Below are 27,718 nucleotides of genomic sequence, written 5' to 3'. Positions count from 1 at the left end.
TGAATACTTACTTCAGAAAGGAAACAAGATTTTTTTTTTAATCATTTCTTTCCCCATATTATTTCCCTCTTTTAAAAAGTAGTTATTTGAGGTAAGTGACTATAGATTCTTTTTTTCAGACTTGCTTTCAAATATCATCACATACGCACCCTTAGTCCTTCAGAGCTGTTCTTCTAAAGTCACAGAAACTTTTGACTTTTTGTCCTTCCTGCCTCTTCAAACTGTACAAGGCCTACTTAAGGCAGTGCAGGTAAGTTTTTGATATCAAAGTTAACTTGCCAAAACTGAGGTTTAAGTGTGTAATAATATTTATATTTCTTTATAAATATTAATGTCCACAAAATCCTATTTCCCTTGAGTCTTCTATAGAAAACTTTGTAGTAAAATGGTAAGAGTGCTAAGCTGGACTGTTTTCAATTTTATTCCTCTTCATAGCATTGTTTGCTCTCCATGGATTCATTTTCTTTTTTTTATTTTTAAACATTTATTTTTTAGAAGTAGTTGGACACAATACCTTCATTTCATTTATATTTTTATGTGGTGCTGAGGATCGAACCCAGGGCCTTACACATGCTAGATGAGCACTCTACCGCTGAGCCACAATCCCAGCCCCTCCTTGGATTCATTTTCAAGTTTGTGAAGTAATTGAAATTCTCTTAAATTGTTGAATACAGTTGTTTACAAATATCTTCAAAACCAGTTTCATTTTATTGTTTCATAGTATATGATTATCCTTATTAAATGTAATCAACATTAAAACATGTATATAAAACAGAACCAAAGTTCTTTATATAAGGCAAATGCTAACAATATTGAGAAGAAATGAGCTAAGATAAATAAGCAAACTCATTCTGTTTTTTACCATTAATTTTTCTTCCTTCAGCCACTTCTCAAAGTCAGCATGTCAATGAGAGACTCCTTGATACTTGTCCTTCGGAAGGCTATGTTTGCCAGGTATGTAGCATTCCTTGAAATCATAGGAAGTTATGCCTTCTAGTGTTGGGACTAAAAGTTGTCTTTGCCATCTCTCAGTATCACCTATTCACATGAAATTCCTAGCCCACCAGAGCATGCTCATCCAGTAAGGCACTATGTGCTTCTTTTCATTTAGTCTTTAGAGCAACCCTGTGAAGTGAAAAATGCTGCAGTTCCACTTCATAGACAAAGAAATTTGGTGTTAGAGAATATATAAGTAGCTTTCCAAAAGTCAAGAAGTAGTTGATGATGGAAGTAATCTAACATCAAAGCTTATGATCTCAAATACTCTGCTGTACCACTCCTAGAATTAAGCTTCAGGAAAAAGTTTCATTGCCAAATTCCCTGAAATCTGAGCTGGCAACAGTTCCAAAGGGAACTTACATATATTCTTAGTTAAGAATATATGTAAGAATATCGGTTCTCATGAACATCAGGATTGTGGTCATGGACCAGGATGGTAATAATATATTCTAAAAATAAAGAGAGACAGTAATATGTAGAAAGCATTTGGTATTTGGAGAATAAGATGCCCAATTAATATCACATTAGCCATGTGATATTATAGATGTTCAGAGGAACACATGCTGCTATTATCTGTTCTAGAATTGTCAGTTTTGTGTTACTCCTCCCCAAACCGAAAATGCATGTTGTAGAATGTGTAACATGAGTTAATCATGGAGCCTCAACCTGTAGAAGAATGTGTCATTTTTCTGGATAGAAGGTTTACATAGCACAAAGTATTGCACTCCTCTGTGAAGAAAGGGAGCCTGTGAAGAGAAGCACTCCTTTGGACACAGAAAATCAAGCAATTTCCTTTGCCATTCAGTACTTTCATTTGAGTTAGCAGCTGATTGTATGACCTCCCATCACTCTGCTTCATACCCAATAAGGAGTTGAGAGCAGGTTGGAAGAAAGTACAGATAGAGGCACGAGGTGAAGAAGATAATGAAAAAAAATTGGCTGTTTGTGTATTGCTAATTGCTTTAAATAGCTGATGTGTTAATTTGAGAAAATATAAATTCAGATTGTTTTGTGCTTTTTTTTTTTTTTTTTGGCACCAGGGATTAAACTCAGGGGCACTCAACCACTGAGCGATATCCTCGCTCCTATTTTGTGTTTTATTTAGAAATAGGGTCTCGCTGAATTGTTTAGCACCTCATGGTTGCTGAGGCTGGCTTTGAACTCGCGATCCTCCTGCTTCAGCCTCCCAAGCTGCTGGGATTATAGGCATGTGCCATTGTGCCCAGCTTTTGCTTCATTCTTTATATATGTATTCTTTTTCTGCGTGGGACTAACTGGATATTCATATTTCCTGTAAAATTAATGCTATTTTGTTAACCTCTCTCTATGTATTCCTGAGCTAGCCAGCTTGATGCCCGAAAATCTGCAGTTGCTGGGTTTTTGCTGCTCCTGAAGAACTTTAAAGTTTTAGGCAGCCTGTCATCCTCTCAGTGCAGTCAATCTATTGGCGTCAGTCAGGTAAGGATTGTTCACACTGACTTTTAGTTTGAGCATTAAAGCAGAGGCCAATAATATGAAAACTACTTTTAAAAAATTCCTATTATGGTTTTAAGAACCTATTGTGAAACTGAGTTCTGTCATGAAGATGATGATGTTGTGGTATCAGTTACTACTTACCTCAATAATTATTTTATATTAATTTTATATTGTTGATAATACTTGTGATCTGTTGGGTTAAATAAAATACTAAAACTTACGTTAAGCCAGGTACCGTGGTGCATACCTATAATCCTAGCAACTTAGAAGGCTGAGGCAGGTGTATCGTGAGTTCAGACCCAACCCCAGCAACTTAGTGAGGCCCTAAGCAACTCAGACCCTGTCTCCAATACAATTAAAAAAAAAAAAAAATAGGGCTGGGGATATGGCTCAATGGTTAAGCCCCCCTGGCTTTAATCCCTGGACCCCCCCCCCCAAAAAAAAAAAAAACAAAACAACTTCATCCTTTTACTTTTCTGATGTGGCTACTGGAAATTTTTAAATTATATAAGTAGCTTATATTTGTGGTTCATAATATCGTTATTGGATATCATTGTTCTAGACACTGTTTAAGTATTTATTATCATTTAATCTTAATTGTCATTGTCTGAGGCTTGGTATTATTGTACCCATTTTTAAAATAAGTATATTTGATTTGCACCACTAAACCATGTAATCTGAGAAAATGAAACTTTATAGTAATTTCATAATCTGAGCTTTGGAGCAATAAAATTGTCTTCATGATTTCAATGATATCTTATAGAGTTGATAAATAGACATAATTAGCATTTTTATTAGGAATCCTTTATTGCTCTAGTATAACTGTGTAAAACCTGTCAGTAACATACAGTTTAAATTAAATATGAAGAAAAATGGGTGTCATTATTTATTTGTACCCCATTTATTGTTCCCATTTTAAGGATAAGGAAACTAAGACTGATAGAGGTTAAATAACTTGTCCAAAGTTATTTTTTTGTTTATTTATTTATTGCTTTAGGGAATGTTCATGAACTCAGGGTCTCACACATGATAGGCAAGCACTCTGACCCTGAGCTATACCCCCAGCCCCCAAGGTTATATTTATGTAACCAGTAAAGAGTAGAACTAGGATTTGACTTCAGACAGTATGAGCTACCTAACTGTATCTGAAGTAAGGATTAAGAAATTCTTTGTACTTGCTAGTTTTATTTGAAGTCAAAAAGAATATCAGTTCTTTGTCATGTCCATTTCTAAACAAAAGTCTCTTCCTCTGAACATCTCTGGAATTTGTGGAAGAGGTAGATTCTTTTAGCTACTAAAGATATTTAAGGAAGTCTTAGGCCTTTTAAATAAAATCATGTACATTCTGATTGCTATATTCTAGTAATATAAGATTATTAATGCTTCCTAGCAGCTGACATTGTCAAGGAAACCTAAGGAACAGGGGGAAAAATATTAATTTTGTTAAAATACTTGAAAATTCTTTTATCTCAGTTTAGAGTAAGAGCAACACCACTGTATAAATTAAATATGAAGAATGGTGTCATTTATTTGTCCTCCATTTATCCTTCCCATTTTAAGTATAAGGAAACTAATTGATAGAGGTTAAAAAACTTGCCCATGGTTATTTATTTGTTTGTTTATTGCTTTAGGGGATGTTCATGAACATAGTGATTTTAGTGTCTGCCTCATTTCTGGGTTTTAGCATAGAGAAAGCTCAGTCTATGTTTCTTTGAACAAGAATATAGTCTCATTTTACTCCTTAATGAAAACTATCTTAGTAAGATGGACATGAACTAGGCTCTCTTCCTTTTAGGTTCATGTGGATATTCATAGCCGTTATAATTCTGTTGCCAATGAAACTTTTTGCCTTGAGATCATGGATAGTTTGAGGAGATGCTTAGGCCAGCAGGCTGATGTTCGACTTATGCTTTATGAGGTAAGTCAGTAGAATGGAAGGAATGTAGCAAACCTACCCACCCCCAACTAAGAAATTAATTTTTTTCTTGGTTATAAAAATACATGAGTCATGCCCTTATACAATCAGGACCAATAGATTGTGGTAGTCAAAAAATTAAGATAAGGAATCATAAATGTTGCTACATCTTAACTTTTAATTTGAAATATTTAAATGTGCATTAACTTGCTAGTATTTTAAGACCAAGCTTGACATTTGTAACTTCTTGTTCCTCATATAAACAATAACCTTAATTTATTGCCTATAATTTCAAATTTTTGTTTACTTAAAGTGCTAAAAAAACCTGAATATACTCTAGACACAGTCTTAGTACAGAAACCTTTTAGATGGGTTTAGTTGTTTCCCTAGCTTTTTAAATTTGCTTATTACCTAATCATCAGAAATTGGTTTTTAAAGTCTTTCTAAAATATTCAGCTTAGTTTTTATCAGAACAAGGTATTTTCTTTTTTGCATTTGGTTTCCAGCTGTTTATAGAATGTATGATTAAATTACATAATTGTAAAAGCAGTACGATTACCAAAAATAGTGGACAGTTAAAACTACTGACTTGTATTAGCATGTAACTCACCTAGTAGGAACAGAAGTATGTGGTATGGAGGTACATTTCTAGCATTAAGTAAGTCATATTTCAGCACATGTTTCATGGAAGGAATAAAGAGCATTAGATACTCTAAACAAGTACATTAAGTAGAAGTTATTTCACAGAGCAGCTATTATAATACCTTCATTTGTCATCTTAAAATAACACTGAGCTACAGGAGTTGCCAGGCACTGAATTTTTTAGCTTATTGTAGAACATACAGAGAGAATATAAAAATGCTATGTTGTAGTATTGCTAATCCCACCATTCATATATACATATTTATGCAAAATTGAAATGAGATTTATATAGATTTTATCTCAACATTATGTTGTAATCATTGTCCCACTTCATTAAATTCTTTGGCAACATTTATTTATTTATTTCTGTGGAACTGGGGGGAATCCAGGAACAGTTTACCACTGAGCTGAGCTACATCCCCAGTCCCTTTTTAAAAATTGGTTTTTGTTTTTGAGACAGAGTCTTACTAAGTTGCCAGGGCTGGCCTTGAATTTGCAATCCTCCTGCCTCTCAGCCTCTTTGAGTACCTGGGATTACAGGTGTGCTCCACAGTGCCCATCTGACAACATGATTTTTAATGCCAAATTATATATTTTTAAAATATAGAGTATTTTAAACTTATTTTGGAGCATTTCTGATGTTTGTAGTTGTTTTAGTATGAATGAATGTTTGACCACATTCTGGGTCAAAGATTAGGACGTTTTAGTCTCATGGCACACCTTTGCAAGCACTATTATTTTTATTTTTAATTATTATTTTCTTTCCAGGGAGCAGAGAGTGCTAGGGATCAAACCCATGGCCTTGCGCTTGCTAGGCAAGCATTCTACCTAAATCTATTTTTTCCCCCTTTGAGGTATCTAGTGTTTTTATGTAGAGTCTATATTCTTCCTATGAACATTCACTAACATTTTCTTCAAATTAGGGTTTTTTGCTTTTGTTTTTTTATGTTTAGTCACTTAATTCATCTGGAATTTGGTTTAGCATTATAAGGAGCTAACTCTTCCCCCTCAGGTTAACCAGTTGTTCAGTTGCCTCCTTTATGTGTACTATTATGTTTGTGTGCTAGCCCTTTATTTTGCTTATATATTTTGGTGCCAAGAGAAGCATCTTTTTATTATTATTAAGCCTTATAAAATATATTAATGCCTACTAGGGGCTAATCTTCCATCATTTCATTGCTTTTCTTGAAACAAAAAGTTTTGGTCAATTATTATTTGCTTCTTCTCAGAGGTGAGCTGTACAACCTCTTTGGCAGGTTCAAAAAAACTCCCCAGAAGTGTAGTCTGAGTGGTTTTTAACAATACTGGGAAATTTCAGATAGGAAAAAAAAAAAAAAAAAATCATGTATATTTGGGTATTTAGGGCCTTGAAGCCCTATGAACTAAGTGGGAAGAATGTCCTAAAAGGCCACTAATACAGGATGAGTAAAAAGAATAGAAGCTTAGAACATCCCTGACTTTGAAGGGGGAGAGTACTCCAAAGCCATATTGACCCGTTGCTTAAAAATTATGAGAATTGCTAAGACTCAGTGGCACACACCTTTAAATCCCAGCAGCTCAAGAAGCTGTGACAGGAGGATCATGAGGTTAAAGTCAGCCTCAGCAACTTAGAGAGGCACTTAGCAACTCAGCGAGACCCTGTCTCTAAATAAAATATAAAAAATATCTGGGGATGTCTTTCAGTGGTTAATTGCCTCTGGGCTGAATCCCTGGTACCTTCCCCCCCAAAATGTGAGAATTGTGGTGAGATCATTAACCCAGTTCATGGTAATCAGAGATCTCTTACTGCAGACAAATAATCTAAATTTTCTAAACCATTTTCCCTCTAGCAAATAGAGTTTCCATCTTTATCAAAGAACTAAAAGTAGGATTAAAATAGTATTTTAAAATTATGATTATTTAAAACATTATTTTTGTTAAAGAGCTTATTTATTCTCTCCTGCTTCTAGGGTTTCTATGATGTTCTTCGAAGGAACTCTCAACTGGCTAATTCAATCATGCAGACTCTGCTATCACAGGTAAAATGTATTTATGTACATTACAGGGAAATCGATGAGACTTTGAGAGGCAATTGAATTTTTCTAGACTTTTCAAAACACAAAATAATTCCTAAGTAATACACTGTGTTGCCTGTGGTATGTCATGCTCTTCTGGGTTGTTTTATGTCAATTACCACTTACTACCTACCATATTGCCACCATTTAACTGTTAGCCCTGTGAATTAGCAATCTACATCCTAAGTCAGAGACCTTTTGAAGAACTATTTACAAATGCTGTTAGCACTTATATCTGTATGTTTTATTTCTAAAAGAAAGAAGAAATCTACAGTAAATAGAGCAGAATGTCGACATCTGTTCAATCCAAGTGACACGTACATGAATAACTGCTAGGTTATTTTCTGTATTTTTTAATTTTAAAAAAGATTTTTAAAATTATGAAATATTTCAAAAGACCATCAAGATGACAATTCAGGTGGAAAATATCTGGTGTAAATAAGACCTTTTTACTTTCAACATTAATGAGAAGAATTCAGGTGGAAAATATCTGGTGTTAACAAGACCTTTTTACTCTTCAATATTAATTAAGCACTAATTTGAATCTTTATTAAGATACAATTCATATGCCAGTAATTGTTACTGTTCTCTTATCAGAAGGGTTGTTGTAGACCCTTAGTCCATCATTTTAGTAGAAAATAAGCATGTGTGCTTGCTTGCTAGTTCTGTCATTGTTTTGTGATAATTCTGAAGAAGCTCCATTTGAAATTAAGTTCTCAATGTGTGGAGATAATTGGAAGGTCCTTTGCTATCCAAAAAGTTTTCACTGGGCCTTCACATTGATCCTGTATAAAACTTAGATCCTGATTAATAATATCTATCTTTCAAATTATAATAATTAAGCTTTAGTCACATACTTAACAGAAATATAAAATTATGTTTGAAGGAAGAGCAGTGCTTCACAATTGAGGTTAAAATACAGATTTGAAAAGGAAAAAAAAAGAGTAATAGCCAGCATTTGTTTTTCAGTTCTGTTGTATGTCAAGTAGTGGATTAAAGCTCTTTACATCTGTTGTCATGTTTAATCCTTATATAGCATTCATATTAACAGTATACTTATTTTTTAAGTGAGGAACCAAGGTATAAATAACTTTATCAAAATCAGTAATAAGTGGTGGTTCTGGTATTTTGGACTCAATTAGTCTAACTCAAGAGCCTATATTCTTAAATATCACACTATACTGAAAATGCTAATTTCCCGTGCAAGTTTAGGGATTGGTGTGAAGGAGTATGCTGGAAGTGAAATAGGAAAGATGCCTCTTATCAGTACTATGCTTGAAGCAAGGGCCAAAGGATCTAGTTGAGACGAAGCAATACAAATTCTGCTGTACTGTTCTTTAGACACTTAAGAAATGTGTCTTAGAAGGCATTAGATATGAAATAATCTTTATCTTGACCAGTTTAAAAATGCAAAATGTAGCTGGGCATGGTGGTGCCCAGCTCTTCTATAGGCAGGAGGATCACAAGTTCAAGTTCAAGTTCAGCTGTAGCAACATGGTGGACCCTTTCTCAAAATAAAGAAGGACTGAGGTGAATTCAATCCCCAGTACCAAAAAAAAAAAAGTGAAAAAAGTATTAATGAACAGTGATGACTTTTTTTTTCCCCTTTGCTATATACAGTTAAAACAGTTCTATGAGTCAAAACCTGATGTGCTGCCTCCTCTGAAATTAGAAGCTTGTATTCTGACCCAGGGAGATCAGATCTCTCTACAAGAACCATTGGTGAGATGTTTTATTCCTTCTATAACCATTATTTTTACTGGTAATGGTAGGATTGATCTTCAGAAAGAGATCTGTGAAAATTTCTTCCTAATTCTTACAGTGAATTTTTACTCTGAAATCTTCCCTGCTTATCACTGCTGAATGCCAAATGTGGTGGTGCATGCCTGTAATCTCCAGAGGCTGAAGCAGGAGGATTGCCAAGTTTGAGGCCAGCCTCAGCAACTAAGCAAGACCCTGTCTCAAAGTTTTAAAAAGTGCTGGGATGTGGGTCAGTGGTTAAGTGCCCCTGGGTTCAATCCCCAGTACCCAAATAAATAAATAATTTCTGACGCAGTAGCACTTTGTATCTATTGGTAAAATTACTTCATGTTAGCACTTTGCTAAATCATGGCATCTACCGCGTCAAGGAATATCTTATCTGTTAATATGTACATTAAATAAGTGTATTTAAATAAGTATTTATCTCCATTATTTCAGAATGGGGATGTCACCCAGGAGTAGATGAATCCCGGGACCTGCTTAGTTGGAGAAAGTACATGGTTTAGGTTGAGCTAGATTGGTGCTCTGTCAGACCTTCAGAGGATCTAGGATGGGTTGTTTTTCATGTTACCTGGTATTAGAAAGACATAAAAAAGAAGAAAAATTGAAATTTCCTGCCCCAGAGACCTAGAACTCGTGGCAGTAGGGAGGGAAGTCTTTCAGTTGTCATAACCTGTCTTGATGTGCATTTTGTTTCCAACTTAAGATGCTTCCTCAACATAAAATGGGACTCAAAGGAATTAGAAACCATTTAACTTCACAACCTGTCTCCAGGGTTTTTTCTATAAAACTAATGACAATATATCTGATGTTGCATTCTGAAATGTCAGCTACTTATGAGACCAGTTTCTTTGAGAAAGTTCTGTTAAACAATGCCTGTTAGTTCAATTTAAGTTTTCCCAGTTTTTTAAATTCAGATAGACTTGATTTGTAATGCCAACAAATAACTTACTTAAGCTTTCTGAAGAATTATTTACTGATTTTCAGTAGCGTCTTGGGTTATCCCTTAACTCATAAGAATATTATTTACTTATTTTTCTTCTACAGGATTATCTGTTGTGTTGTATTCAGCATTGTTTGGCCTGGTATAAAAGTAGAGTGGTGTCCGTGAAACAGGGAGATGAGGAGGAGGAAGAAGAAGAGGGATTCTACCAAGAACTAGATGATATATTGGAGTCTATTACTAATAGAATGATTAAGAGTGAGCTGGAAGACTTTGAACTGGTAATGGCTAAGTCCTCCATGTATCGAATAATGTAGTTACTGTTATTAATAAGTTAGTGCATTAATATTTATCTTATGGTTTTAGGATAAATCAGCAGATTTTTCTCAGAGCACTGGTATTGGCATCAAAAATAATATCTCTGCATTTCTTGTGATGGGAGTTTGTGAGGTTCTAATAGAATATAATTTCTGCATAAGTAATTTCAGGTAAGATATTATTGTGACTCCACTTGTAGTTTGATGAATACATCATGAATACTAGAACAAATGGATATGATTTTTTAACTCTTCACAATATGGTTAGGCACTAAATAGACCACAGACTATAATATCTTTTAAACAGAAATCTAGCCTAAGCCAGGCACGGTGGCACATACCTGTAATCCCAGCAGCTTTGAGAGGCTGAGACAGGAGGATCGCAAGTTCAAAGCCAGCCACAGCAGTGGCGAGGCGCTGAGCAACTCAGTGAGACTCTCTCTCTAAATAAAATATGGAATAGGGCTAGGGATGTGGCTCAGTGGTTGAGTGCCCCTGAGTTCAATCCCCAGTACCAAAAAAAAGAAAGAAAGAAAAAGAATTCTAGCCTAAGACCAAACTATTTTCTTTCTATCAGAGAACATTGAAGAATATGCCAGGCAGGAATGTTGTCTTCTAGCAGGCTTTAATTTATTCATAACTCACCAGACCTTGAACTCAAGTACTCCTCATTTTAATAGAAATTTTTATTAGTGCTAGTGTTGGACTTTTATGTTCTGCTTTGACAGAGTATAAATAAGGGGGAAAGGGATCTAGATAGATCAGTGTATGAGTGAGAGTGCTATGTTTATGTTAATGAAGGTCCACTCATAATGTTATATCTAAAATATGACATTTTAAGAAGCATTGTGATTTCTTATTATTATGTGTAACATCAAACCATGATAATTCTGATCTTTGTCTGTTCCTTTTACGCAGTAAGAATAAGTTTGAGGAGGTTCTGAGCTTATTCATGTGTTACAAGAAACTCTCTGACATCCTTAGCGAAAAAGCTGGTAAAGGCAAAGCTAAAATGACCAACAAAACAAATGATAGTTTTTTGTCCATGAAATTTGTTTCTGATCTTCTTACTGCTCTTTTCAGGTAAGGTTCTAATTGATTGTATAAAGACGACAGCCTAGTAAAGATAATTCTTCATGTGCAGGTTCACTTGTATTAGTTTAGATTCACAAATATTGTTATAGATATAGTAAGAAATGTAAGGAGGCTTAAATTTTCTTGAAAGCTGGACAATCACAAGTAGGCATTTTAAAGAGGCGCTTTAAATTATTAAAAGCAGAAACAATGGACTAACTAGAGAGATGAATTCCAATAGTATTGTAAGAAAATCTATGTAAACTTAGACATTTAAATTTTATCAAAGTAAGGATTATAGGAGAGAGAAAAAAACAGACAGTAAGAATGATTGTAAAAGAACAACCATGGCAGTAACTCTAGCAAAGGCTTTCATAGAGTCTGCCATTTAAAACTTGCTGGCTGCTGCTGTTCTTCCCTAGGAAGCCTAATTGCAGATCCCAGTAAATAGAGGAATCTTTTCCCCATGCTCTGTCTTTCTCTCTCTAGGGATAGTACCCAAAGTCACGAAGAGAGCCTGTCAGTTCTGAGGTCCAACAATGAGTTCATGCGCTATGCAGTGACTGTTGCTCTGCAGAAGGTGCAGCAGCTAAAAGAAACAGGACATGTTAGTGGCCCCGATGGCCAAAACCTAGACAAGATCTTTCAGAACCTCTGTGACATAACTCGGTAAGCCACTTCCTCTCTCAAACTTGTTGACTTGCTTATCTGCCATGGATTCTTCAAGAGGAATGTGAATGAAGGTGATTTGAGGTTGGACATGCCTAAAGAGCAAAAGTACAATCACTGAAGTTGGGTTTTTTCCTAATCCTACTTTGGTATAGGTTGTTAGTTGTGTAAAAAAGAGGTCAGGATATTATTAAATGATGAACAAATGATTTCATCTGGGTTGGAAATGTAGTTCAATGGTAAAGTGTGCTTGCCTAGTCTGCTTAAGGTGCAGGATTCCCTCCCCAGCACAGCCAAAACAAAATGGTTGGTCAAGTCGGCATAATAATTCTAAATGTAAGTGTTCCTGACAAAGACCCAGAATACATAAAGTGGGCGGGGCTGAGAGGGACAATAAAATTGAAGACAAATTTTTTTTTTTAATATTTTTTTAAATTGTAGATGGACACAGTACATTTATTTTATTTATTTGTTTTTATGTGGTGCTAAGGATCGAAACCAGTGCCTCACATGTGCTAGGCAAGCATCTACCTCTGAGCCACAACCCCAGCCCTGAAGATAACCTTTTTATTAGTCGTTTCTCAGTAATGAGCAAGACTAGTAGATGGAAAATCAGGAAATAAAAGACCTTAACGATATCGTCTTGCAGTTTGACTTAACTGACCTAAATCACTCAACAACAGCTTCCAAGTACACAGTCTTTTTATGTACGCATGATTCAGTCACCAAGTTGTACTTTGGACCATAAAATAAACCAGAAATTTTTAAAAATAGAGATTATTTGGTTCTCCAACCACACAGAACTAAACAAAAAAGATAGTGGGATAATCCTCATATATTTGAAAATTAAATGTACTTCTGAATAACCTCAAGTCAAGGTCAAAGGGAAAGTCATAGAGGAAATTAGAAAATGTCTTTGAAGGATAATAATGAATATGTAGCATATGAATATGTAGCATATGAATATGTATAATCCAGCCAAAGTACTGTTTAGGAAGATGTGTTTTTTCCCAGGAGTTGAACTCTGGGAGGCTCAACCACTGAGCCACATCTCCAGCCGTTACCCCGCCCCACTTTTTTTTTGTATTTTGGGACATGGTCTCCCTAGGTTGCCTAGGGCATGCTAAGTTCCTGAGGCTAGTTTTGAACTTGGGGTCCTCCTGCCTCAGCCTCCTGAGCCACTAGGATTATAAGTGTGTACCACCGCCCCCAGCTCAGGTAGAAATTTATAGTCGATTTTTTAAAAAATCTCATCTACATAAAAGCTTATACATTAATAGAAAAAGTAAATTAAAATGAAAATAGATGGAAGAAAATAATAATGACAAGCAGAATCATTGATAATGAAAATCAAAATAATAGAGAAAAAGGAAAGAAAACTATTTTTTTGTGAGATGAATATGTTTAATAAACCTTAGCCAGACTAATCAGAATGAGAGAAGACACAAAATACAAATATCAAAAGTGAGGGTGAGGAAATATCACTATTAATCCTACAACTATTAAAAAATTGATAATAGCTGCTTTGTGTGTTAAACTTCATGAGTTAAATGGCCAAATTTCTTGAAAGTTCCCTCAAGAAGCATTAGATAACATGAGTAAATCCAACTTCTACAAAAGAATTTAAACTTGAGATTTAAATTTTTCTCTTAAGCCAGAAGTGGTGGCACATGCCTATAATCTCAACAGCTCAAGAGGCTGAGGCAGAAGGATCACAAGTTCAAATTCACCCTCCTCAGCAGCAGTGTAGGGATGTGGCTCGGTGGTCAAGTGTCCCTGAGTTCAATACCCAGTACCAAAAAAAAAAAAAATTTTTTTTTTTCCCTCTTAAAACACTAAGCCAAGAGACTGAGGTTTGTAGCTCAGTGGTAGAACACTTGCCCTGCATGTGTAAGACACTAGGTTCAATCCTCAGCACTATATAAAAATAAAGGTATTGTGTCCATCTGTAACTAAAGAAATATTTTAAAAAGAGTGGAAGTGATGTTTAAAAAAAATACACACTAGGCCAGCTGGGCGCAGTAGTACATGCCTATACCTGTAATCCCAGCAGCTTGGGAGGCTTAGGCAGGAGGATCGAAAGCTCGAGGCCAGCCTCAGCAATTTAGTGAGGGCCTCAAAAACTTAGGAGATCGAGTCTCAAAATACAAAATAAAAAGGACTGGGAATGTAGCTTAGTGGTTAAGTGTCTCTGGGTTCAACTACTGGTACCTACCCTACCCCCAGGCATATATTTAAGGAAGAAATAATACCAATTCTGTACAAACACTTCAGAAGGTAAAAGAGAACATGTTCTCACTTTAATGAGATTAGTAATATCAACCCAGAAAAAGACATTTATAGAAGAAAAGATTATGTACAATTTCCCTCATGAATATAGATGCAAAAAAGACAAGCAAATTAAGTTTAACAACGTGAAGAATAATATAATTAGGTGGAAATGCAAGGTTGGTTCACTAAACCAACCAATGTAATTAGCATATCAAACTGAAGGATGAAAACTATCTGGATCAACTCAATAAGTATAGAAAATTATGATTCAACATAAATTCATGGTATAAGTATCAGAAAACTAGAAATAGATTTTTTTTTTCAATTCAGTAAAGAGAATTTACAAAAACTCTATAGTTAACTCTTATTTAATGATGAAAAGACTGAATACTTCCTTCCCACCTTGTACTTTTACCTCTACTATTTAACATCATACCAAAGGTCCTAGCCAGTGCAGTACGGCAGAAGAAGAAAGAAAAGGCATCCAAATTGGGAAGAAAGAAATGACACTGTCTTCATTCATAGGCAATTAACATTCTTCAAAAAAATTCAAAAGAGTTTTTCAAAGTTATAAAATCTATTAAATATTTAACAAGGTTGTAGAATATGTTTAGTATAAAAATATTTTAGTTAACACACCAGCAGTAAATAATTGGAAATGGAAATTTTAAAAACTATTTATGCTAGCATCACAATATCATGGATTGCTTAGCAATAAATCTAATAAACATACAATACTTGTATGATGAAAACTATAATAAACATTAATAAGAAATCATAGAAGACCCAAGTAAATTGAAAGATATACATTGTATATGAATGTATACATTGTATTTGAATGAATGATTCAATACTGACAGATTCAACATAAACCCAGTCAAAATTCTATTAAGGGGAAAATGGGAGTGTAGCTTAGTGGTAGAATACCTGCTTAGCATACAGAGACTAAAGATACAATCCCCAGCAACCCCCTCAAATAAAAACTCCTACTAAGCTTTATTGTAAGAATTGACAGTGATTCTAAAATTTATGTGGTGAAGGATCTGGAATGAACCTTTCTCCATTTCTCATACCATGTTTAAAAAATTAATGAAACGGATTAGATACTTAAATATAAAACAAAATTATAAAACCTCTAGAAGAAAACAAAAAGAAAAATCTGGTGATCTTTTTTTTTTTTTTAGGCAAAGATTTCTTAGCTGTAACACCAAAAGCACAATCCAGAAAAATAAGAAGTACTTTTTGTTTTAATAATTTTATTTATTTATTTTTATGTAGTGCTGAGGATTGAACCCCAGTGCCTCACGTGTGCTAGGCAGGCACTCTACTGCTGAGCTATACCAGCCCGAGAAATACTCTTAATTCTGTTTTCCAAAAACTTTAAGAGAAAAAAGCCACAGATAAGGAGAAAATATTCGCAAAACATGTTTGGTGAAGGATTGATAATCAGAATTATATAAAGAATTCTCAAACTTACTATAAGAAGAAACAGCTAAATTTAAAAATGGTTGAGGCTGGGGGTATAGCACTGGTTAAGCACTTGCCTAGCATCATAAGGTCCTGGGTTCAATCCCCAGCATATTCTCCACCTATCCCATCCCACCCCACCCTACAGGGACAACGGGGAGGTTAAAAAGATGGCTAAAATATTTGTGTAGACACTTGACCCAAAAATATCATAGACATGGCAACTAAACGCATAGATGACATGACCTTTAGCTAAATGTACAACAAAGTCATAATGAAATATCACTAAGCACGGAACTGGGATTGTGGCTCAGTGGCTGAGTGCTTGCCTAATTTGTGAGGCATTGGGTTTGATTCTCAGCACCACATATAAATAAATAAATAATAAAGGCCAATCAACAACTAAAAACAAAACTTAAAAATATCACTAAGCATTTATTGGAATGTCTAAAATTAAGACGTTGATCATATCAAAGTGTATACACGTTTGGTGGAAGTTTAGAATTGTCCAGCCACTTTGGAAAACAGTGTGACAGTTTCTTCAAAAGTTAAGTACACACCAGATGTTGTGGCACATGCCTATAATCCCACTAAGAACGCTGACACAGGAGAATTGCAAGTTCAAGACCAGCCTCAGCAATGTAGTGAGTCGCTAAGCAACTTAGAGAGACCCTGTCTCAAAAAACAAAAAGGATGGGAGATGTGGCTTAGAGGTTAAGTGTCCCTGAGTTCAATCCCTGATAGAAAAAAAAGAAGAAGAAAAGTTAAGTACGCACCTACCATATAATCTACCTGATCTGCTGTATATGAAAGCAACTGTTCATGTAAAGGGTTGCACACAAAGATTCATTGCAGCTTTATTTGTAACAGCAAAATGTGTTAAGAATCCCAGTGGATGAATAACGGGTGGATGAACTATGGTATATCCACATAATGGAATAGTGCTCAGCATAGGTGAATCTCAAAAGCATATGCTGGGTTAACAAAGCCAGACTCGAACTTATATGTTGAATGATGCCACTTTTATGTATTGTAAAAAGTCAAACTGTAGGGACAGAAAATCAGATCAGTAGTTGCTAGCAAATGGGTGAGAGTGTTGGCTACCAAGGAGCACAAGGGAACTTTCGGAGTGATGGAAATGCCTTGATTATGAGGAGATTTCACATCTGTATAAGCTTTTTAAAAATCCATAGAACTGTTCACTTCCAGGATACAAAGTTTACTGTATGTAAATTTACTTTAATGGTCCAGTCTTTAAAAGTGATCTGTCACACCTTCCACTTTCAGAGTCTTGCTGTGGAGATACACTTCAATCCCTACTTCAGTGGAAGAGTCAGCAAAGAAAGAGAAAGGAAAGAGCATCTCACTGCTGTGCTTGGAGGGTTTGCAAAAGATATTCAGTGTTGTGCAACAGTTCTATCAGCCCAAGATCCAGCAGTTCCTCAGGGCACTAGGTGGGCATTTCAGTGTCAACAAAATTGCTTGTTCTAAGTTTCTTCTTACCCATGCTCCTTAATCATATTTGTTCACCTACCAGAGGACACCTGAGTACAATCCTGATGTTGAGAAGTAATAACTGGTGGATACAGGATCATACTTAATAGTTTACATTTTAATGACAACTGGAAAATAGAATGTAAAATAACTGAAGGATTTTAGAAATACACTTAAATCTGCCTCCAGACTTTTGAATTTCTTAAATTTTAGCTTTTTAAAGTCCAACACAGAATGAATCACCTTCAGAGCAAATAGAGTTCTTTTCTGTTTCTAGATGTCACAGATCAGGAAGGAGATGAGGGAGAAGATGCAAATGTCAGTGTCACTCAAAGAGCAGCTTTCCAGATCCGGCAGTTTCAGGTAAGAAGCTGTTGTACTGGCCTGAGGATTCTTACAAAGGGCAGAATGTGAACAAATAGAGCAGTTTTTTTCCCCCCTGCAACATTGAAGCAATGGAACAGCTCTTAAAAGGATCCTAATGAGGATGTGTATTTTATCTAAGCAAATCCTACCTGTTGCCTCTGAGAACCACTGTTTGAGATGACATGAAGAGATAGCTGAGATAGGTGTTGTGATTTTTGATTTTGAGTCTGTGGTATGATTAAGCTTTGTCAGATTATGTAGAAACTAACAGTGGAACTTGTTAGTTTCTAACAAATTGTCAGAATATCAAGATATTCTATCATAAGGATTTCATTTACTTAATGAATTTTAAATTTTCTACTGCTTATCAGGAAGTGTTGCTGGGAATACAGCAGGGAACAAAAGTGAAATATTCATGTCCTTATGAAGCTTACATCATAGTAGGGAAAGACAAATGAAAAAAAAACACGTGGTATTTAAGTTAACAGAGAAGATCTGTAGGGAATGCCGGGTTTGGGGCTTATTCTAAACATAACATGAGTTTAGTAGATAGGCTTCAGAGAGATGAGAACCACCAGAAATTGTATGCTATTTATTCTTTTTTTTTTTTTTTATTGTTGGTTTATTCTTAATGTATATTTGGTGGGAAGTTGGAGAGGAAAGAGTCCATATTTTCAATAAATTTTTCAGGTTTGTAGTTGAAAACAGGTTCAATGCAAGGTCATTTTCAGATTGTGTCCTCTTGGAATTTTGGTAGCTTTAGATTCTTTCTGTCACAGTCTTAAATGTCTAACTAGGTGTCTCTTCTCTCTGATTGGAATATATCTATTGATATTTATGTGCATACTTTCCTTCCTCAGAGGTCCTTATTGAATTTACTTAGCAGTGAAGAGGAAGACTTTAATAGTAAAGAAGCCCTCCTCCTAGTCAGTGTTCTCTCCAACTTGTCCAAGCTACTGGAGCCTTCCTCCCCTCAGGTACTAGCACTGCTTGTTCAGTCCCATTTACCAGCCTTCAGAAGGTAAGGAGTATTGCGTAGTAAAAGATCTCTCTCTGAAGCCTAGCTTATTTTAAATATATTTAATTTTACACTCAAATTAATAAGACCATAAGATGTATTTTCCTATATATTATTTCTATCATAACACATACAGCCATATAAGGACAAGATTGTACTTTTATTTGATCACTGTCCAAGGTAAACTGTAAACACTACAGAAAACACTTAACAACATCTTTGATGACTTCAACATTCTTAAGCTGTGTTCTTCCCCAGTTTTGGTGTTTTCCTTTATTTTCTAAGTTGAAAGTATGCTAATTATCAATAGGGTAGCTGACGTTCAGTAATTGGATTTCTCAGCACTTACCTGGTATTGAGTTTGGGGGGGGGGGGGGAGTTCAACAAAGGATGATTGTGTCAGAAAAGCATGACCATAGACCCAATGCAGAAAGCATTCTGCATTGGGATTGGGGTTGTAGTTCAGTGGTGGAGCTCTTGCCTTGCATGCATAAGGCCCTGGGTTCAATCCTCAGCACCACATAAAAATAAATAAATAAAAATAAAGATATTGTGTCCATCTACAACTAAAAAAATATATTTTTTTAAAAAAGCATTCTGCTTAGATAGGTTGTATGTGGGTGTGCCCACATATACATAGAATTGTGCCCCCATTTGAGTGTACACTCACAAATGCGTGTGTACACACATGAAGAGTAAGAAAGGCCACACTTGTTGGGTCTACATCAGGAGTAATTTCCCATTAGGATGATAACGAGCATTCCCAGGAGCCAGGGAATCCTGTGTGTTCCTACTATATCTTTTTTCCTAATTTCCTCGATTTCTGCAAGGAAATCAAGTTGAAGTCCTTACCTCTCTTTTTTCTTTCTTTTGTTCCATTCTATTCTAATCTCCTTTGACCTTTGGCTCCTAAGAGCTAATTCTTATATCGTTATGGTCAGGCCCTTCCTCTTCCTCACATCTTTGTTAGCCTGATATCCTTAAAGATGTCTGAAGTATGGGGCTGAGGTTGTGGCTCAGTGGTAGAATACTCGCCTAGCACGTGCAAGGCCCTGGGTTCAATCCTCAGCACTACATTAACATAAATAAATAAAATAAAGGTATTGTGTCCATCTACAACTAAAAAACAAATATTAAAAAAAAAAAAAAAAAGATGTCTGAAGTATGTAGGCCAGGAAGGAAAAAGAGAGATCTCAGTGGTAGCACAGTGGGGGCAGAGGAAGCTTCAGATACAAGGACTCAGTGCTGGAATGTAGCTCAGTGGCAAAGCATTTGCCTCACATTTGCAAAGCCCTGGGTTCAATCTCCAGTTCCAAAAAAGAAGAGAATAAAAAACCCTACCCCCCCCCAAAAAAAAAAAAAAAAAACCCCAACCCGTATACAAGGACTCAGATCCATTCCCCAGGACCTTTTGGCCCTTAATGAGGGCATAGATGTTCAAAATTAAATCATATTCTATCTTGTAATTACAGTTTCACCAGGAGCAGTGGCACATGCCTGAGACATGAGGATCACAAGTTCAAGGCCAGCCTAAGCAACTTAGTGAAACTCTGTCTTCAAATAAATAAAAAAGGATGAGTGTGTACCTCCATGGGAAAGTGCCCCTGGGTTCAGTCCCCAGTACCAAAAGAAATATTTGTAATTTTGGACTTTATCTTTAGCAGGTGATTTGCTTAGGCTCAGAAAGGACTAGGACTCTTCTGTTCTGACAACCCCCATTCTTAGCATATTTCTTTAATATCTGAATGACTTTTCGTTTAGTTTGTGCAGATGTTATCCTGGACATCTAAGATTTGCAAGGAAAACAGCCGGGGTAAGTTTTCCTGCTACATTACCTAAAGGCTTTATGTAAAATCATCATCACCAAATTAGTATTTAGAAAAGAATATTCATTACATATTCACCAGAGTGGTCAACAGGAAAAAGATAGATAATACCAGATGTTGACCAGTCTGTAGAGCAGTTGGACCTCTCATTTAATGCTGGTGAAGGTGTAAATTGGTATGACCACTCTGGAAAACTGGCAATATCTAACTACTAAAGTTAAACATAAGTCTATGACCCAACAATTCCATTCCTAAAGAAATTCATGGAACAATTATCAATGAAGCACTATTTTAATAGGTGAAAACAAACTTAAGTGTTCATTGGTAGAATGAATAAAGGAACTATGATATAGCCACACAGTGGAATACTATGCAGCAGTGAGAATGACCTACAGCAACATCATCGAGAGGATCATACAAACATAATGGGGAACAAAAGAGTCAGAAGCTGTATAAGTCCATTTAGATAAAGTTAAGAATTAGACAAAAGTAATCTGATGTTAAAAGCCAGGATAGCAGTTTTCTTGGTGGGATGAGAAAGAGAGGGGTCTTGATCTGAATACTTGTACCCAATGACTAGGACTAGTAATAGGACATATGGATAAAAGGGTGCAGTTGTGGTACAGCTATTTGGAGTATGTGCAGCACTAGGATTGTTGGTTGTGCCTTGGACATGATAAGCCACATGTTCTGGTTAGGCATATGTGTACAGTCACACAAAGGAGATGCTGGGTTATAACTTACCTTTGAATTGTCTTTCCTTCATACTCCTAGAGGATGCCTCGTTTTGCAAGAGCTTGATGAACTTGCTCTTTAGCCTGCATGTTTTGTATAAGAGTCCTGTCACCCTGCTACGTGACCTGTCCCAGGATATTCATGGGCAACTTGGAGACATAGACCAAGTACTATAGCAAACCTTCAGTATAACAGCCTGTGTGGGATGGAGGTCAAGGGATCAGCATTATTGCTATTAGGTCTTACCTCTTTTTCCCTCCCCAGGATGTAGAAGTAGAAAAAACAAACCACTTTGCAATGGTAAATTTGAAAACGGCTGCCCCCACTGTCTGTGTAAGTATTGATCCCAGTCCATGGGAAATAGCTTTGTCTTTCTTCCATTGTACTTCATAGAGTCATTTGTAGTGGTTTTTGTTGGGAGGCCTATAACCTACCTATAGAAGCCATGGTTATTGTATTCCCCCCAACAGCTGTGTGTAGTGAACCATGCCAGGCATGTTTTTCTTCCACAGTTACTTGTTCTGAGTCAGGCTGAGAAAGTCCTAGAAGAAGTAGACTGGTTGATCACCAAGCTTAAGGGACAAGTGAGCCAAGAAACCCTGTCAGGTAAGATGACTTTAGGTGGAGTTTCAGGAATTGTGACAAGAGCAAAGCCATCCAAATCTAAATTAGACCATTGTGTAAAGGTGGAACCCTTGAGCTAAGTCTCCTATATTTTTCACTTGGTTTTGTGGTAGATTTCTGATGTGATGAAGAAGGTAGTAATAGTTTATGACAGACTGACAGTCAATTCACTCTGCACAATGAATGCTTATTTCTGTACCAGCTTTCTAACTATTGGTTATTTAGTTGATTTCTAGTTCTTCTTTACTGTTAGTTAGAAAATAAGACTGGTTGAAATATGTCAATATCATTTCCTCTAAGCAGAAACTTCTCAAGCAACCCCACAAAATAATCCTGCTGAGAAAGCCATCATCATACAATTGGGAACTCTGCTTACATTTTTCCATGAGTTGGTGCAGACAGCCCTGCCATCAGGCAGCTGCGTGGACACTCTGTTAAAGGACCTGTGCAAAATGTACACCATCCTTACAGCTCTTGTCAGATACGTGAGTAGCTAAGAAACCATCAGATCACTCCCCACCATTCTACCCCAACTAGTCAGGATGTAACACTGAGGCAGCTGCCTACTGCTGCAGGATGCCCCTAAACAGAGCTCTTGCCCTTACCTTTGCAAGTCATGGATTCATTTTTAGTTTGCTCAATAGGTGGCAGGTGTGTTCACAGCCAAAGGAAAACATTTGATAGAGTAATTGTAAATTTTGCTTTCAAAGGTCTTTTATTCCCTGGTATGTGAAGTTTTTAGCACCTGATAGAAAGTGAATGCTGTTTTCAAAGAAACTCTTTTTTTTTTGTTGTTCTTTCAGTATTCTGATTTTCAACAGATTTAGAAGGTGATAGGAACTAGTTAGTTTAGTTTTATCAACAGATCCATAATGAGTACTTAAAAATGCACAGACAACTTTAAAAAAAAAAGACCAACCTACATTGTACCAATGTAGCCAGGTCTGAGAATATGTAGCTCTAGCTAATGTTGTGGCCATTGAGATGCTAGTAGAAATACTAAGAGCCTCTTTGGGGGGAAATTTTTAAGAGAATTAACCAAGTCCCTGATTTTCTAGATGCAGGGACTCTTGGCCTGAAGTATTTTTAAAGCAATGAGCTGACAAAGTCAGAAACCCTCCATTGCTTGTTGTCTGGGAAGCTTTGGAACTTTGAAGGAGGGGGAAAGGAAGCATTGTGTCTTGGCTTCTCAACGAATTTTTCTTTTACCTCTCTAGTAAAGGTGATTAGTCACTCATGGGCTTACTGTAAGAGTCACCTGTAGTTTCACAGGGTAATTTACTAAATCTGGAATCTTTTTTTATTAGTATCTGCAGGTATGTCGGAGTTCTGGAGGAATTCCAAAAAATATGGAAAAGCTGGTAAGTTGAAAATGATTTTCCTAAGAATAAGGGAAGCATTTTATTACTATGGTTACATTGGTTTCCTTCTGTGCTGCAGGTGAAGCTGTCTGGTTCTCATCTGACTCCCTTGTGTTATTCTTTCATTTCTTATGTACAGGTAAGTGATTCAGAGGCAGTATCAAAATAGATTTTCAAGAAAGGGCTCCTTATGTTCCCAAGGGGCTGACTGGTCACCTGAGCTGAGTTTCTTCCCTACTTACCATAAGACAGAAATGCTCATCTGAGACCAATCCAAGAATTGGGGGCTTTGCAGCAAGAAGATATTTATTCACACCAAGGAAATAATTTTAATTTAGAGAAAAAAAGCATTTGATATGCTAGCTTTTGGAGCAAGGAATAAAGTTTGACTCAGTGACTTGGTTCATTCTGTGTGATTGGAAGTCCATGCTGTTAAGACTTTTCAGAATGTGGGTAAAGAAGCTGCAAGCATCTGAAGAAAGCTGAGATTAGGTGGTGTTAGTGAGAGCAGCAGCACTCTCAGGGAGGTAGAGGGGCTTTTTCTTTCATTTGTCTAGACTCTTTTTCTTCCCTCTTTGAATTAATAAAGTAATAGGTTCCTTCAGGGTTTGAAGAGAGTAGTTCATCTGATCCTAAATACCAATAGAGTCTTTCAGTACTTGAATCTCCTTTACTCTTTCATTAAACCAGAGTTTTTTAACCTTACCACTATCAACATGTCGGACCAGATAATGCTTTGTTGTGGGGCCTGTTCTGTGCATTTGAGAATGGTTAGCAGTATTTCTGACTCTACCTGTCAGATTCCAGTAGCAGATTCTTCCCTGTTGAGACAACTAAAAATGTGTCCAGAAATTGCCCAATGCCCCTAAGGGGCAAAATTGCCTGTTTGAGAACCACTGGTTTAAATGCAAGTGATAGGAGGCTTCCTAAGGCCACTTAGTCTCTGTAGTAAATATATTGTAGGACTGTTATTGATCTTTAAAGAACCAGAATGGACCCACCAAGTTAAATCTTAAGATTCTAGAACCCTTTATTAAAGCAATGGATTATGGCGCTGGGAATTTAATTCTGGGTGTTATGCATGCTAGGCAAGTGCTTTACCACTGAGCTGTCCCCAACTTGGACACAAGTGCTGTCCCTAACCCCAGATTGCACATTAGGTAGTGATGCTTCACTTGATACTGTCCCTACATCATAGGCATAACACCCTTGTGTGGGTACTCTGCCTCATTATGTATACTAAGTTTACCTTCTCCTTGCCTTTGACAGTTAGTGACCAAGTGGTCTGTCATGAAAGTTTATCTGAAAGAATTCCCAGGAATGTGCATATGTTGAGGTTCTCTGGAATGGAACATCTCTTTGGCCAGTCTATAGCTTATTCTCATTAAGCTGTACTTAGTCTTTTTAATCTCACCCAAATGCTTGCAGACATACTTTCTCAAACTTCATGCTCATAAATTTTTATGTGCGTGCCATTCTGTCGAACAAATCTGTTGTCTCTAAAAAGAATGTATCCCTCCTTTCTTAAATTGGGGTTTTTAATTCCCCCATTGCCAGGTCTTTTTTTTTTTAAGAGAGAGAATTTTTTTTTTTTTTTAATATTTATTTTTTAGTTTTCAGCGGACACAACATCTTTGTTTGTATGTGGTGCTGAGGATCAAACCCGGGCCGCACGCATGCATGCCAGGCGAGCGCGCTATCACTTGAGCCACATCCCCAGCCCCCCATTGCCAGGTTTTAAAGATGCCTACAAAGCCACATTTCTGGAAGTATCCTGTAGAGACTGAGGTGAAATTTTAAAAAAAAGATTCTGTGAGGAATATTCCTACCATATTTACCTTTTTTTTTTTTTTTTTTAAGAGAATTTTAATATTTATTATTTAGTTTTCGGCGGACACAACATCTTTGTTTGTATGTGGTGCTGAGGATCGAACCCAGGCAGCACACATGCCAGGCGAGTGCGCTACCGCTTGAGCCACATCCCCAGCCACCATATTTATCTTAATTTGTAGCGTGCATTAGCATATTAAAGGTCCAGAGAGGTCCTGAGGGTATGTTCAGTAGTACTTTTCAAACCTATTTAAGAACATTTTTTTAGTAATAAACATTATCATTTGGAAAAAGTGTTCCAGATGACAGCCAGTGAGACACTGCTATTAGATTACATATACCACCCTTGTTATAATTTAAAAGTCACTTTGTTCATTTTATTAGAATAGATTACATTTGCCTTTCTTAATGCCTGTCATGTTAAGCTCTCTTCATGTGTCACTTCATTCTTCCTGCTGTTTTGTGATCAGTAGTTATCCCTATATTAAAGGTTATTTGAAATGTCCAAGAACAGACAGCTAGTAAGAGGCAGATCTGAAAATTGACCCCATCTAGTTTGACTGCAGTGCATGTTAGTGATGTAGTGATGACCTCTAAGTGGGAATATTACTGGCCCCTGGATAGCTCCCTTAATTTCCTTTCTCTTATACAGCTACTCAACAGGAAAATGCCTATTCCTGCTGCCACCTTGACACTTCCCGTTTTAACCATCCTTTTGTACCTTCACAAGTCCCTTGGCTGGCCCAGTACAGTAATGGTTGTCCTGCCTTCACTTTCCATGTGCCAGCTCCAAGAACAGTCAGACACTATACCTCCCAACAATTAAAAGAGCCATCTTAAGATTATAAAGCATCACAAAATTTCCCCATCTTCCAGCATTTATTACACAGATAATCCTGTTCACCCAAATTTACTCTTGACTGTCTGTTGGAATTACCTTTTAGGAAAATTACCACTAATCTTCTAGTTCTACAGAAAAATCTTTAGGAATGAGAGAATTGTGTTTATTTCTTTAGAATAAGAAGGGTAACAACCTGAAATATACAGGAGAGAAGAAAAAGGAGAAAACTGCTGTTGCCACTGCCATGGTAAGCTGCTGACACTGGTTCTTGGAGTATAGTGCTGATCATTCTCTGTTGATCATAAAAATTGTTTTCAGGAAAAGCTGGTGAGCATAAAAGGTGCTTCCTAAGAAATCAGAGAATTAGTGAGGGTGCAGGAAAATGAGTATCCAGTACATTACCAGCCAAGGCAAAAATGAGTACAAGCTCTGAAGGGGATGTAACTACTTAATTTTTGTGATCCACACACACTGGTATAACAATTCCACTTAACACAGAAATGTAAAGACATAGGTACAGGATGGTCCTAGCCCCTTTTTTTTTGAAAGACAACAATATTAAAGATATCCATTAATAGGGACTAGCTAAACAGATTAAATAAGTTTTTTTAAAAAAAGAATGTATAGTGTCTGTATTTGTGGATTTGAAAAATGTGTATGAACACATATACCTTAACATTTGAAAGGATCTTCACATTATAATTCAGATTGAAGGAACAGATACATAATTCCAGCAGTGAAAATTCATTTGCAGACTAGAAAAAGGAACTAGAGCTAGTGATACTCATTGTTTCAGGAATATGAAGTAGACTTGTTTCTGCAAATGGTCCTGCCAATCTTTCAGTAATATTCCTAATATTTAGGAATTATAATTGGAAAGATTCAGTGCAATCTGGGCATTTAGATCGTCTCAGATTAAACTGCTACAAGTCTTAGAATATTGGTATATATATAAGTATAAATAGCATTTTATTGGATGATTGACTAGTTTTTCTTCAAAGCCATGGCAGTTAGAGGAAAATTTCAAAAACCATTGAACTTGAAATTTTCATCTTGTGTTCTTTATCCTTAGGCCAGAGTCCTTCGGGAAACCAAGCCAATCCCTAACCTCATCTTTGCCATTGAACAGTATGAAAAATTCCTGATCCACCTTTCTAAAAAGTCTAAGGTAAACATGCATATTGTTTATTACCATTTACATTTGTTCTGTTGAGAGGATCTGGCAAACTTAAGCAGCACAACTGCAATGGAGAAAAATTTTGAACTATTTATTCCTGTTTCTTTGCTCTGATGGCCTGAATGGAAACAATGTGTAGGAAACTGATGAGAAAGTGGTCAAAAGGGTATGTGCTTACTGTTTTTCACTGCATAATCATCAGATTGTATTTTTTTTTTGTAAAACAGTGGGGTGTGAGCATTACTTAAAACTTTTTTTGGTGGTGGTATTGGGGGTTGAACCCAGGGATGTTCTACTACTGAGCTATAATCTCAAACCCGCTCTACCCCCACTGGTTTTTAAATTTTTTTCCCCTTAGTTGCAAATGGACTCAATACCTTTATTTTATTTATGTTTTTGCTTTGGTATTAAGAGTAGGAAGAGAGAATACTCGTAAATATACATGAATGCAGTGGTGACAACTATGCAGTGAAATACTATACTGTAGGAACTGAAGGGGTTGTCAGGTACACTAAATATAGTTTAAGCTATCTATCCTCAGCAGGACCTTTGAGTAAAAAAATAGCCTCATGCTTATAATCCTGTCACAGGTGAACCTTATGCAGCACATGAAGCTCAGCACCTCACGAGACTTCAAGATCAAAGGAAACATCCTGGACATGGTTCTTGGAGAGGACAGGGAGGACGAAAGTGAAGAGGTCAGTAGCCACTTCTGTCTAGAGCACAGCAAGCCCTACCCAACTTACTGACTGGCAGTAGCCTATCTGGGAGCAACCGCATATAAGTGGGAGAAAAGCAACCAGCAGATTGAGAAAGGGCTAAGAAGTGGTCAGGCAAAGATGAAAACTAAGGAATCTC

The 27,718-nt window shown here is 36.4% G+C and overlaps 1 protein-coding gene across 2 annotated transcripts in view; it reads left to right on the top strand.

Annotated features, from left to right (window-relative positions):
* Positions 1 to 27,718, top strand: part of Fanci (FA complementation group I) — a 71,010-nt gene that overhangs the window by 41,912 nt on the left and 1,380 nt on the right. The window contains exons 15-37 of one of the 2 annotated variants that reach the window (XM_027919764.3): positions 120 to 250; positions 884 to 954; positions 2,343 to 2,457; positions 4,271 to 4,393; positions 6,982 to 7,050; positions 8,707 to 8,808; positions 9,895 to 10,071; positions 10,157 to 10,278; positions 11,026 to 11,190; positions 11,671 to 11,850; positions 16,876 to 17,042; positions 17,360 to 17,445; positions 18,309 to 18,425; positions 20,228 to 20,279; positions 21,067 to 21,194; positions 21,292 to 21,360; positions 21,540 to 21,633; positions 21,955 to 22,136; positions 22,959 to 23,012; positions 23,092 to 23,151; positions 25,859 to 25,930; positions 26,756 to 26,851; positions 27,451 to 27,558. In XM_027919764.3, the coding sequence (XP_027775565.1) occupies positions 120 to 250; positions 884 to 954; positions 2,343 to 2,457; positions 4,271 to 4,393; positions 6,982 to 7,050; positions 8,707 to 8,808; positions 9,895 to 10,071; positions 10,157 to 10,278; positions 11,026 to 11,190; positions 11,671 to 11,850; positions 16,876 to 17,042; positions 17,360 to 17,445; positions 18,309 to 18,425; positions 20,228 to 20,279; positions 21,067 to 21,194; positions 21,292 to 21,360; positions 21,540 to 21,633; positions 21,955 to 22,136; positions 22,959 to 23,012; positions 23,092 to 23,151; positions 25,859 to 25,930; positions 26,756 to 26,851; positions 27,451 to 27,558 (2,540 nt within the window). The remainder of the gene's footprint in view (positions 1 to 119; positions 251 to 883; positions 955 to 2,342; positions 2,458 to 4,270; positions 4,394 to 6,981; positions 7,051 to 8,706; positions 8,809 to 9,894; positions 10,072 to 10,156; positions 10,279 to 11,025; positions 11,191 to 11,670; positions 11,851 to 16,875; positions 17,043 to 17,359; positions 17,446 to 18,308; positions 18,426 to 20,227; positions 20,280 to 21,066; positions 21,195 to 21,291; positions 21,361 to 21,539; positions 21,634 to 21,954; positions 22,137 to 22,958; positions 23,013 to 23,091; positions 23,152 to 25,858; positions 25,931 to 26,755; positions 26,852 to 27,450; positions 27,559 to 27,718) is intronic. The other variant, XM_071608639.1, reaches the window with a different exon arrangement.

The sequence above is a fragment of the Marmota flaviventris genome, chromosome 2 (assembly GCF_047511675.1).
Source record: "Marmota flaviventris isolate mMarFla1 chromosome 2, mMarFla1.hap1, whole genome shotgun sequence".
Lineage (NCBI taxonomy): Eukaryota > Metazoa > Chordata > Mammalia > Rodentia > Sciuridae > Marmota > Marmota flaviventris.
This window is presented reverse-complemented; position numbering and strand designations above follow the sequence as displayed.